This window comes from Conger conger, chromosome 11, assembly GCF_963514075.1.
Source record: "Conger conger chromosome 11, fConCon1.1, whole genome shotgun sequence".
Classification (NCBI taxonomy): Eukaryota; Metazoa; Chordata; class Actinopteri; order Anguilliformes; family Congridae; genus Conger; species Conger conger.
The window spans coordinates 48,600,939-48,614,408 of NC_083770.1; the positions used below are offsets into that span (position 1 = coordinate 48,600,939).

Consider the following 13,470-nt stretch of genomic DNA (forward strand, 5'->3'; position numbering starts at 1 on the left):
AAACGATCTCGCATGCGTCTATGTGACTTTGCACTGACTCGTCCCGAAACATATCAAATGTTTTCAGGCTGCCCCAAAGCGTGTACTTCCAAAAGCTACCCTAACGTTACAGTAGTTCACTTTATGACAGCGTATCCTCGCTTGCACATGTTTAGCTCCGTAAGACGTGACCACAGACTGTTTGGGCTTGAGAAATTGACTGCAAGCGTTACATTTTGTGTGGTAGTTCGACCTTGCGCCATCTGCCGGCACGTATGTCTTAAAGCAGTCATCAGTCGCGTTTTCCCCAGAACAAGTCCCACACACAAAACTGTTGTTTCATACCATATTCATAGCGGGGAATTGTCTTGGTGCTGTAATCTCATCTCAGTGTGTTACTGCTTTTTCCATTGCGAGCTATTTCTGTTCCCAAAGAAAAAAGCATCGTCATTTAAACGAAGTCTGCCACGAGCCAGCATTTGAAAGAGATGAAAAGAGCTGAATGGAATGGAATTCGTTGTGAAAATCGAGAGCAGAGATTAGGTGGCACAAATGCTGGCTATGGGTCAGTGTAAGTATCTCCTGTAAGGACCACAACCTGAGGCAGTAAGAGCAGTCGTCTGGCAGTCGGAGGGTTGCTGGTTCGATCCCCCGCCCGGGCGGTGTCGAAGTGTCCCTGAGCAAGACACCTAACCCCCAAATGCTCCTGACGAGCTGGTCGGGGCCTTGCATGGCAGCCAATCGTCGTTGGTGTGTGAGTGTGTGTATGAATGGGTGAATGGAGAAGCATCAATTGTACAGCGCTTTGGATAAAGGCGCTATATAAATGCCTGCCATTTACCATTTACACACTTGGCACTTTAAGTTTCGATTCCTTGCATTGCCGCAGGAATGTTTATACGGAATGCACCTGCATCTGATCGAAACACGGGAAAAGGCTAAACCATTCCTTACGTAAGCCTAGGCATGTCATCTTGGAAATCCCCCAAATCACATGACCTGCGCCTTTTGTTTATTTTTTATTTATTTGACACATTTTCTCCTTTTATTTATTGTACCATGTTGTGTGTATAAAATGGGTATATACATTGTATACCCATTAATGCTAGGCTGCTGTTCCCTTTACAAAAATAAAATCAACAATTAAAATAGGGTTTAGGGGGTTGATACACTGCCTTGAAGCATCCGTTTCTGTGTTCCTATCATTTGAATTTGTTGTTGCTGAACGAGAACATAATATACATAATATACGGTATATGAGTGCACATGACAGTAAACGTGTAGCTTATTTGATTTTGTGTTATGGGACTTGAACTAGATTTAGCCGAGTTGACCAATACAGCAGCAAGGCGTACTGTAGTATAACGTCATTGACATGAAAAGTCAAAAGCGCAAACAAGAAGGGGAAATCGAAAGTCAGCGTCATGTTTGGATTCGAGTTTAGAAAACGAATCTCAAGATAACGATGCGGTATGGAAAGTGGGCGGGTCTCTCAGCTGTTCATAATACAGCACCAGGTAGAGCCCTGCTCATAATCTCCATCACTCTCTCCTCCTGTTCATCTCGGCTGAATCCACAAGCTTCTCCGTTTGGACAAAACCCCCACACTCCGAAAGACATTCATTCAAAAGGTAATATTCTATTCTAACCTAGTCATTATAATTGACGTATTTGATCTTCTCATCAGCCGTTTATCTGTTCTACCAGAAGTAATAATCTTGTGAGTTCAGCTCTTTCTCTCTGTGTAACATCATAGCAGTGCAACGAGTGTGACTGGTCTTGTGGTTTTAATGTCACTTGTTGTGTAATTTGTCATCGTAACATAATTGAAACATTAAAAACTAAGGCTATGATATTTTGCGATGACTGAGCGATTCACTTCATATCCTGTTAGGCTGATTTTGTGTTTCACGGTTTCGTCTCGGATCAGATCTCCTGGTCATGGAGCTGACGATCACATTCCTCAATGGGAAAAGTTTCCCACTCACCGCGCCGCTTCACACTACTGTCAGACAGCTGAAGTCCATGATCCAGGAGTGCGAGCAGGTGCCCAGCGCAAAGCAGCGGCTGAGTACGCAGAACGGCAGCAGGATCGACCTCAAAGACGACTCGAGGACGCTGCAGGACTACGGTCTACATTCGGGATGCACAGTCGTCGTGCTGATTACACAGTCCTATCAAGTGCTTCTGAAAAATGATAAGAACGTGACGCACACATACGACGTCGCCCCGGGAGAGACCGTCGATCAGTTCAAGGTCAAGGTGGAAAACAAGGAGGGCGTCCTTGTCCAGCAACAGTGGCTGGTCTACGGAGGCAAGACGCTGGAGGATGGCCAAAAACTGGAGGATTACGGGATAAAAAGAGGGAGCACCACCCATCTCTTGCTGCGCGTGAGAGGGGGCTGAACGTGATGGACTGCGCCAAGCTTTAAGCATTTTAGAGATTATTTTTAATAATGTACTGAATCGGTGAAAATTCTGAACAATCGGGATAAGAAATTGTTATATTGAAGACTCAATAAAGGGGACCACACTGAACTACCTTGATTTTACTTTTCGGTTGTGTTTAATTGATACTTTTGCTGATGATACACAAAATAGTTTGTATCTCATGAATATTCTGTATTGTATAATATGTTGAAGTGTTAAAGGTGAATATGCAAGGATGCTGTCTATGTTACAAAGGCCACGATTGGTACAACCCTCTGTCATAGATGCAAAATGTTAAAGTTCCCAAAACTATTTTTTCCTTCGAGATGTACTGTATGGAACTTATAATGCCTATTATACTACTATAATATACATGTACTTATGTATTCATGCAATTGTATTGTAATGACTGTATTGTAATGGTCTCGTGACTGTTATGCTGCCACTCTGTCTTGGCTAGGTCTCATTTGTAAAATAAGTTTTAATCTCAATGCGACTTCCTAGTCAAATAAAGGTATATGGGTTTACAAAAAATATTGTATTGTCGTCCGTGCTTTAAACAAAAATTCGGCGGATTAATGACTGCCGCCTCCCCCTTCCCGGCCAAAAACTTAGGAACAACGAAAAATGGAAAAAACAAAAAGAACTCACGCGACAGCGTTCGTCCGTCTTTGTCTGTGGCGGGGCCGTCCAATCTTTGTGGTTCCCCGGCCTTGGAAGTCCTCCTTCTCAGCCTAGTCGCCCGTCTTGGGTGATTCCGTCTAAGGTTAAATAGGGAGCGGTTAGCTGGTTTATAGCGGGGACGGTATGCTCACGTGAATCCGTGATTTTTAGGTTTCATTCGCGGGGTCTCTTCCGCAAGCATGGGGCTCTCCCGTGGTCTTCCCCGAAATTCCTCCACGTTCTTGAGTGGGGGTTCGCTCGTCGTTCGGTAGCAATATTCACACACTGGCTCCGAGTATCTCCTCCTCTGTCATAAGCCCCGCTCTGCTCTCGAGTTCTGCCTTTTGTAGGGCGCCGCTCTCTTTCTCGAACTCGGCCCAGCTGCGCCTGTTCGATCAGAAATTTATTCGTGGAGTGTGGTCGCATTCCACACGCGCCTCGCCCCGGTGGTGCTGGCCTTGGTGCTGGTTCTCCCCTCCGGGCTCTCTCCAAGGTGCCGCTCTATTAAATACGAGATAGGGAAATATTCGTTGTTAATCAGTTTCCCCAGCTCCTGGCGGCGGCGCACTGGCCGTTCCACTCCAGCGGTGTACCGATCCCAGATTGGGCCACCACAATATATATATACACACACACACACACACACACACACACACACACACGCACATATATACACGTATATATATTTATATTAACTATCTGGAAGTACTTAAGAGACCAGTGGCTTTAACCTCCTAAGACCTGGCGTACACATGCGTGGACTCCACATTTTGGGCTGTACAACCATAATACTTAATTCTTAAGACCGAGAGTCCACATATGTGGACATCATTTTTCTCAAAAACTACATCATGTCAAAAGATGATGCTTAGTCAGGTCTTATCAGGTCCCAATAAGCCCAAATAGCAAAGAGAAATTTAAAATGCATACCAAAAAAGAGTGCGGGTCTTAGGAGGTTAATACATGAGCTTTATGTTACATAATGCTCGCAGTCGGTGAATGCTGATGTAAAGGAGATGGCAGTCATGTGAGCCGTACCCGGCTGTTGTCCAGGGGGCTGGTGAGGATGTGCTTCCTGCAGCAGGTGAGCAGGCCCCTGGTCACAGCCAGCCTGTCCACACCATCACACCCCCTGGGTCTGCAGTCAACCCTCAGACGCCCCACACACAGCAGCCAGGGCTCTGAGAGACACATCCCCGCCATGAACAACACATCCACCGCTGTCTCACACATTATTGGCCTTTGGCATTGGCATTGGCACACATAACACTGTATCGTTCATATTACTACACATCCACATTGGACTCATTCATACCACTACATCACCTATGTAAATGCACCTCCCAATCAACTTTTAAAATAGGGCTACATCACTGGCACGAGTGCACCTCCTCCATATCAGCCTCACATATGACGCTACATGACATTAATGTCAGTGATGTAGCATTATATATGGGGCTAATCAACTTCACAAATAGGCCTACATCACTGACATTAATACACATCTTCATTAGCCACAATAATAGCACTACATCACAGGACATGCGAGACAGCATTGCCGTCCATCTGCAAAACGGATAGCACTATTTCATCTGTCACTGCTTCGTTCAGTAGACGCTGTTATCCAGAGTGACTCAAACAACACAATCTGCTTTCAGTATAGTAATGAAATATCCATTCATACAGGAATATGTGGATTGCTCAAAGGTACGACAGCTGTGTCCGACCTGGGATTCGAACCGACGACCTTGAGGCTACAAGCCCGGCTCCTGACCCATTACCCTACGGTACCACACAAGCTTTAAGGCTGTGGGGCAGAGGCCCCTCTCACCTGCGCTAGAGACCTGCAGCAGGTTAAGGCTGTGGGGCGGAGGCCCCTCTCACCTGCACTAGAGACCTGCAGCAGGTTAAGGCTGTGGGGCGGAGGCCCCTCTCACCTGCACTAGAGACCTGCAGCAGGTTAAGGCTGTGGGTCGGAGGCCCCTCTCACCTGCACTAGAGACCTGCTGCAGGTTAAGGCTGTGGGTCGGAGGCCCCTCTCACCTGCACTAGAGACCTGCAGCAGGTTAAGGCTGTGGGTCAGAGGCCCCTCTCACCTGCACTAGAGACCTGCAGCAGGTTAAGGCTGTGGGTCGGAGGCCCCTCTCACCTGCACTAGAGACCTGCAGCAGGTTAAGGCTGTGGGGCGGAGGCCCCTCTCACCTGCACTAGAGACCTGCAGCAGGTTAAGGCTGTGGGTCAGAGGTCCCTCTCACCTGCACTAGAGACCTGCAGCAGGTTAAGGCTGTGGGTCAGAAGCCCCTCTCACCTGCACTAGAGACCTGCAGCAGGTTAAGGCTGTGGGGCGGAGGCCCCTCTCACCTGCACTAGAGACCTGCAGCAGGTTAAGGCTGTGGGTCAGAAGCCCCTCTCACCTGCACTAGAGACCTGCAGCAGGTTAAGGCTGTGGGTCGGAGGCCCCTCTCACCTGCACTAGAGACCTGCAGCAGGCTCCACGCCGCCAGGCCCCCCTCCCTCCCGCCGGGGGGAGCCGTGTTGATCAGCATGGAGACCGCTGTCCCTGACAGGAGGCGAGTATCCCGGTGCCAGGCCTTTTCCACGGACGTTCAAGAGAGGGCCAGGAGGGGAGAGCAGTGGTTATTTCACCTCAGAGACAGAAAAAGGAAAAACCCCACATCGCAAACGAGGGAACACAGGGCACACCTCTCCTAGGATGATGGACATCAAGTGCTTTAGGATGTTCTGCACAGCCAAGTGCTCAGACTTCTTCTCCCACACCATGGGGGCCACCTCCCTGTGCAACAGCTGGAACACCTGCAGACATACCTATGAGTACAGGGGCCAATCAGAAACAAGCAACCATATGTCACAAGGCGGATATGTGCGACCACACAAGATACCACAAGACACACAACCACAGAGTAAGAGTGCTGACACACAACATCATCACATATTCGTACTAGACTCCAGTGTTGGCTGTCCACACTGTATATTTGAATTTCATTTCCCTTGGAAATGAAACAGAGACGACGGCGTTCTCGGTTCCGTCGTTTGCCGTTTTTCGCGCGCTTGCCTTGACCGCTAGGTAACACCATTCTCCGTTTCTGGACGCCTCCTGCTCCAGCGCCACGGCAAACACGTCAGCCAGTCTGCCGAGTAGCGACGAGCACGCCTGCCTGCACACCTCGCGGCCCGCGGAGCTGTCTTCCAAGAACATGCATACTGTAATGAAATCAAAAACAGCAGCTTTACGTTTAAGAACTAAGTCGGAACCATATGTATCAAATTTGAAGTCACGGTACGACTTATTTAATGTAGCCATGAATAAAATGCTGTAAAAATAGGTGTGTTCGTGTGGACAAGAAACTAACCTGTTTGGAGGTCCTTGACTGAGAATATCTGAGAGCGGACAAAAACGGCAAAAAAAAGTGTTAAATTATTTTTGTGATAAAGTGAAGGATCAGTAAAACTCTAGAAAACGTGAGCAACTCCGTATCTAATGGTACCTGATCGGTATCAATCAGGGTCATCACACACGCTTTCGTCTCTTCGTGAACAAGAGAATGATTGACTTCTGACAGCTGTTGCAACATCTGTAAAAATTCAAATTGACGATATACGATTATGCTGTAAAATAAACCAATAAATTGACATCATTTGACAGCTCTAGAGCAGTGGTCTCCAACCCTGGTCCTGGGGAGTTACTGGGTTTGCTGGTTTTTGTTTTCAGCTTAAAATCAGCACCCTGTTGAAATCCAGGTAGCCAGGCGAGGTGAGATAGCTGCGTAATCAACTGCTCTAATTCAGTAATTAAGTGCAGAGTTACAACGAAAACCAGCAGACCCTGTAGCTCTCCAGGCCCAGGGTTGGAGATCACCGCTCTAAAGAATAGCGTGTCGACAACATTGTAGGGGAGCGCCCATAGCTTTACCTGGTCCAGTTTACGGCAGGCTGTAGAGATGTGTAACATGTCCAGTTGCATAGCGATGAGAAGTCGCACGAAGGGGACGATGCGTTTGATCTCCAGCGCCTGAAGCGGTTTCGTTTGGACCCCTTTCAGCAGCTGCGAAGCCTCGTCGAGGCAGCGCTCTTTGGCCCGCTGTTGCTACGGATGGAAACAGCACGGGACTGTTAATGACAGACAGCAGTCTCAGCCTTTCAAATACATTTGAGTTTCGCCGCACAATTCGGTAAGTGTCTGGAGCACAGTTAGGACTGTTGAACACTCCAGCAAGCTACCTGTGACTCCGGACCGGATCTGTGCCGGTACCGGCTGACTTCGGGACAAAATCGGGGCAGATCCAACCCGGAGTCGCTTGCTGTATGTATGTAATTGGAAAACCAGCCACAGCATGCCATTGTACAGCCTTTTACCTCGTGCATGCTTTAAGTTTTCCAATTACAAGTGTCAGAGTGCGCGTGACATCTGTCGATAAGTCTTCATTTGCGTCTAAGTAAACGATCTCGCATGCGTCTATGTGACTTTGCACTGACTCGTCCCGAAACATATCAAATGTTTTCAGGCTGCCCCAAAACGTGTACTTCCAAAAGCTACCCTAACTTTACAGTAGTTCACTTTATGACAGCGTATCCTCGCTTCCACATGTTTAGCTCCGTAAGACGTGACCACAGACTGTTTGGGCTTGAGAAATTGACTGCAGGAGTTACATTTCGTGTGGTAGTTCGACCTTGCGCCATCTGCCGGCACGTATGTCTTAAAGCAGTCATCAGTCGCGTTTTACCCAGAACAAGTTCCACACACATACAGTGGGAGCAATAATTATTTGATCCCTTGCTGATTTTGTAGGTTTGCCCACTTACAAAGAATGGAACTGTGTAGAATTTTAATCATAGGTACATTTTAACATTGAGAGACAGAATATCACAAAATAATCCACAATAACAACATCATATAAATTGTATTAATTTAATATCATATTTTCACATGAAATAAGTATTTGATCCCCTACCAATCAGCAATAATTCTGGCTCCCACAAACCAGTGAGTTTTCCATTAAGAAGCACTCCTAATCTCAACTCATTACCCAAAACACCTGTGTCAACTCGTTACATCGTTATGTAGCTGTATAAAAACCTACAAAATCAGCAAGGGATCAAATAATTATTGCTCCCACTGCCACTGTTGTTTCATACCATATTCATAGCGGGGAATTGTCTTGGTGCTGCAATCTCATCACAGTGTGTTACTGCTTTTTCCATTGCGAGCAATTTCTGTTCCCAAAGAAAAAAGCATCGTCATTTAAACAAAGTCTGCCACGAGCCAGCATTTAAAAGAGATGAAAAAAGAACTGAATGGAATGGAATTCGTTGTGAAAATCGAGAGCCGAGATTAGGTGGCACAAATGCTGGCTATGGGTCAGTGTAAGGTATCTCCTGTTGGGACCACAACCGCAGTAAACACTTGGCACTTTCAGTTTCGATTCCTTGCATTGCCGCAGGGATATGTATACAGAATGCAGCTGCATCTCACCGAATCACGGGAAAAGGCTGAACCATTCCTTACGTAAGCCTAGGCATGTCATCTTGGAAATCCCCTAAATCACATGACCTGCGCCTTTTGTTTATTTTTATTTATTTGACACATTCTCTCCTTTTATATATTGTTTGTTGTGTGTATAAAATGGGTATATACAGTAATACATACACAAATACATTTGTATACCCATTAATGTTAGGCTGCTGTTCCCTTTACAAAAATAAAATCAATAATTACAATAGGGTTTAGGGGGTCGATACACTGCCTTGAAGCATCCGTTTCTGTGTTCCTATCATTTGAATTTGTTGTTGTTGCACAACAAGGCTTCACGTTGTAGTAGGACTTCAGTTATGTGGTCTGACATATAATATTCGTTGTGTGCCTCTTGAATACATTAAATAAAACATGATTTCAGTATTTGTGAACTTGTCCTTGAATGTGATATCTGTGTGGCCTTTTTTCCTGTGGCTTCTGAAAGCTTTTCCATATGGCCGAGGATATACCTGTTTCATTCACGTGTTTCAGTCATGTGTTAATATATACTCATTAGGTTTGTTATAATGTTCCATAATATCGGCTGAACAAGAACATAATATAGGGTACATGAGTGCACATACCAGTAAACGTGTAGCCTATTTGATTTTGTGTTATGGGACTTGAACTAGATTTAGCCGAGTTGACCAATACAGCAGCACGGCGTACTGTAGTACAACGTCATTGACATGAAAAGTCAAAAGCGCAAACAAGAAGGGGAAATCGAAAGTCAGCGTCATGTTTGGATTCGAGTTTCGAAAACGAATCTCAAGATAACGATGCGGTATGGAAAGTGGGCGGGTCTCTCAGCTGTTCATAATACAGCACCAGGTAGAGCCCTGCTCATAAACTCCATCACTCTCTCCTCCTGTTCATCTTGGCGGAATCCACAAGCGTCTCCGTTTGGACAAAACCCCCACACTCCGAAAGACATTTATTCAAAAGGTAATATTCTATTCTAACCTAGTCATTATAATTGACGTATTTGATCTTCTCATCAGCCGTTTATCTGTTCTACCAGATGTAATAATCTTGTGAGTTCAGCTCTTTCTCTCTGTGTAACATCATAGCAGTGCAACGAGTGTGACTGGTCTTGTGGTTTTAATGTCACTTGTTGTCTAATTTGTCATCGTAACATAATTGAAACATTGAAAACAGCCGTTAGTCATAATAACCCTTTAAAATAATTCATTTTCAGATAGGCTATGATATTTTGCGATGACTGAGCGATTCACTTCATATCCTGTTAGGCTGATTTTGTGTCTCACTGTTTCGTTTCGGATCAGATCTCCTGGTCATGGAGCTGACGATCACATTCTTCACTGGGAAAAGTTTCCCCCTGACCGCGCCGCTTCACACTACTGTCAGACAGCTGAAGTCCATGATCCAGGAGTGCGAGCAGGTGCCCAGCGCAAAGCAGCGGCTGAGTACGCAGAACGGCCACAGGATCGACCTCAAAGACGACTCGAGGACGCTGCAGGACTACGGTCTACATTCGGGATGCACAGTCGTCGTGCTGATTATACAGTCCTACCAAGTGTTTCTGAGAAATGATAAGAACGCGATGCACACATACGACGTCGCCCCGGGAGAGACCGTCACTCAGTTCAAGCTCAAGGTGCAACACAAGGAGGGCGTCCTTGTCCAGCAACAGTGGCTGGTCTACGAAAGCAAGCAGCTGGAGGATGGCCGTACACTGGAGGATTACGGGATAAAAGCAGGGAGCCACATCAATCTCTTGCTGCGCCTGAGAGGCTGAACGTGATGGACTGCGCCAAGCTTTAAGAATTTTAGAGATCATTTTTAATAATGTACTGAATCGGTGAAAATTGTGATATTGAAGACTCAATAAAGGGGACCACACTGAACTACCTTGATTTTACTTTTCGGTTGTGTTTAATGATACTTTTGCTGATGATACACAAAATAATTTGTATCTCATGAATATTCTGTATTGTATAATATGTTGAAGTGTTAAAGGTGAATATGCAAGGATGCTGTTTATAAAGGCCACGATTAGTACAACCCTCTGTCATAGATGCAAAATGTTAAAGTTCCCAAAACTATTTTTTCCTTCGAGATGTACTGTATGGAACTCATAATGCCTATTATACTACTATAATATACATGTACTTATGTATTTATGCAATTGTATTGTAATGACTGTATTGTAATGGTCTCGTGACTGTTATGCTGCCACTCTGTCTTGGCTAGGTCTCATTTGTAAAATAAGTTTTAATTTCAATGCGACTTCCTAGTCAAATAAAGGTATATGGGTTTACAAAAAATATTTTATTGTCGTCCGTGCTTTAAACAAAAATTCGGCGGATTAATGACTGCCGCCTCCCCCTTCCCGGCCAAAAACTTGAAAAAACAAAAAGAACTCACGCGACAGCGTTCGTCCGTCTTTGTCGGTGGCGGGGCCGTCCAATCTTCGTGGTTCCCCGGCCTTGGAAGTCCTCCTTCACAGCCTAGTCGCCCGTCTTGGGTGATTCCGTCTAAGGTTAGATAGGGAGCGGTTAGCTGGTTTATAGCGGGGACGGTATGCTCACGTGAATCCGTGATTTTTAGGTTTCATTCGCGTTGTCTCTTCCGCAAGCATGGGGCTCTCCCGTGGTCTTCCCCGAAATTCCTCCACGTTTTTCTTGAGTGGGGGTTCGCTCGTCGTTCGGTAGCAATATTCACACACTGGCTCCGAGTATCTCCTCCTCTGTCATGAGCCCCGCTCTGCTCTCGAGTTCTGCCTTTTGTAGGGCGCCGCTCTCGTTCTCATTTACATTACATTTACATTTTAGTCATTTGGCAGACGCTTTTAATCCAAAGCGACTTACAAGTGCATAGGTTCTACCATAAGTCAGAGCATCACATCCAGAAACTAGCAAAATACACAGGAAATGGGGGGGGGGTTAGACAAGGATAGGGATATCAGAAAGGAGGGGCAGGGGAAATCAGGAGAGAGGACTAAGGTAGAGTTTGAAAAGGTGGGTTTTGAGTCTGCCTCGAAATAGGGGGAGGGATTCTGCTGTTCTGACAGTGGTAGGCAAGTCATTCCACCACTGAGGAACCAGAACGGAAAACAGGCGTGAACGTGCAGCTCGACCGCCAGGTGCACGTAGAGAGGGAACCGTAAGGCGACCAGAGCTGGCAGACCGGAGTGGTCTAGCTGGGGAGAAGGGAGTGATCAGGGATTGTATGTAAGGTGGGGCAGTCCCCTTAGCAGCCTGAAATGCCAACACTAGGGCCTTGAAACGGATGCGTGCGGCAATAGGAAGCCAGTGGAGGCCAATGAGAAGCGGGGTGACATGAGCCGACGTGGGCTGACTGGTGATCAGGCGGGCTGCAGCATTCTGGACCAGCTGGAGGGGCTTGATGGCACACGCTGGGAGACCGGCTAGGAGGGAGTTGCAGTAATCCAGGCGGGAAATGACGAGCGCCTGGACTAGGAGCTGGGTGGCTTTCTCAGTCAGGAGATGACGGATACGGCGTATCTGACCGACGAACTCGAACTGATTCTCGAACTCGGCCCAGCTGCGCCTGTTCCATCAGAAATGTATTAGTGGAGTGTGGTCGCGTTCCACACGCGCCTCACCCCGGTGGTGCTGGCCTTGGTGCTGGTTCTCCCCTCCGGGCTCTCTCCAAGGTGCCGCTCTATTAAAAACGAGATAGGGAAATATTCGTTGTTAATCAGTTTCCCCAGCTCCTGGCGGCGGCGCACTGACCGTTCCACTCTAGCTTTGGGCTGGAGCTACCGATCCCAGATTGGGCCACCACAATATATCCATCCATCCATCCATTATCTGAACCCGCTTATCCTGAACAGGGTCGCAGGGGGGCTGGAGCCTAAGGCTGTCGGTCGGAGGCCCCTCTCACCTGCACTAGAGACCTGCAGCAGGTTCAGGGTGTGGGTCAGAGGCCCCTCTCACCTGCACTAGAGACCTGCAGCAGGTTAAGGCTGTGGGTCAGAAGCCCCTCTCACCTGCACTAGAGACCTGCAGCAGGTTAAGGCTGTGGGTCAGAGGCCCCTCTCACCTGCACTAGAGACCTGCAGCAGGTTAAGGCTGTGGGTCGAAGGCCCCTCTCACCTGCGCTAGAGACCTGCAGCAGGTTAAGGCTGTGGGGCGGAGGCCCCTCTCACCTGCACTAGAGACCTGCAGCAGGCTAAGGCTGTGGGTCAGAGGCCCCTCTCACCTGCACTAGAGACCTGCAGCAGGTTAAGGCTGTGGGGCGGAGGCCCCTCTCACCTGCACTAGAGACCTGCAGCAGGTTAAGGCTGTGGGGCGGAGGCCCCTCTCACCTGCACTAGAGACCTGCAGCAGGCTAAGGCTGTGGGTTGGAGGCCCCTCTCACCTGCACTAGAGACCTGCAGCAGGTTAAGGCTGTGGGTCAGAGGCCCCTCTCACCTGCACTAGAGACCTGCAGCAGGTTAAGGCTGTGGGTCGGAGGCCCCTCTCACCTGCACTAGAGACCTGCAGCAGGTTAAGGCTGTGGGTCGAAGGCCCCTCTCACCTGCACTAGAGACCTGCAGCAGGTTAAGGCTGTGGGGCGGAGACCCCTCTCACCTGCACTAGAGACCTGCAGCAGGTTAAGGCTGTGGGTCGGAGGCCCCTCTCACCTGCACTAGAGACCTGCAGCAGGTTAAGGCTGTGGGTCGGAGGCCCCTCTCACCTGCGCTAGAGACCTGCAGCAGGTTAAGGCTGTGGGGCGGAGGCCCCTCTCACCTGCACTAGAGACCTGCAGCAGGTTAAGGCTGTGGGGCGGAGGCCCCTCTCACCTGCACTAGAGACCTGCAGCAGGTTAAGGCTGTGGGTCAGAAGCCCCTCTCACCTGCACTAGAGACCTGCAGCAGGTTAAGGCTGTGGGGCGGAGGC

The 13,470-nt window shown here is 47.9% G+C and overlaps 2 protein-coding genes across 3 annotated transcripts; both read left to right on the forward strand.

Moving 5' to 3' along the window:
• Positions 1 to 1,913: 1,913 nt before the first annotated feature.
• LOC133141285 (polyubiquitin-like) lies at positions 1,914 to 10,479 on the forward strand. Of its 2 annotated transcripts, XM_061261782.1 has the most exons (2): positions 1,914 to 2,380; positions 10,357 to 10,479. In XM_061261782.1, exons 1-2 carry the CDS (start codon positions 1,921 to 1,923, stop codon positions 10,359 to 10,361), a joined length of 465 nt encoding a protein of 154 aa, XP_061117766.1. In that variant the 5' UTR covers positions 1,914 to 1,920; the 3' UTR covers positions 10,362 to 10,479. The 2 variants fall into 2 exon arrangements, with proteins under 2 accessions (XP_061117766.1, XP_061117765.1); XM_061261781.1 differs by lacking the exon at positions 10,357 to 10,479 and having other exon boundaries at positions 1,914 to 2,943.
• On the forward strand, positions 9,439 to 10,479 carry LOC133141286 (polyubiquitin-like). The gene is made up of 2 exons (XM_061261783.1): positions 9,439 to 9,547; positions 9,889 to 10,479. Exon 2 carries the CDS (start codon positions 9,900 to 9,902, stop codon positions 10,359 to 10,361), a length of 462 nt encoding a protein of 153 aa, XP_061117767.1. The 5' UTR covers positions 9,439 to 9,547; positions 9,889 to 9,899; the 3' UTR covers positions 10,362 to 10,479.
• Positions 10,480 to 13,470: the final 2,991 nt, after the last annotated feature.

Bases quoted from the DNA above. Each gene is read 5' to 3' on its own strand.
- LOC133141285 (XM_061261782.1), top strand. From the start codon at position 1,921: ATGGAGCTGACGATCACATTCCTCAATGGGAAAAGTTTCCCACTCACC.
- LOC133141286 (XM_061261783.1), top strand. From the start codon at position 9,900: ATGGAGCTGACGATCACATTCTTCACTGGGAAAAGTTTCCCCCTGACC.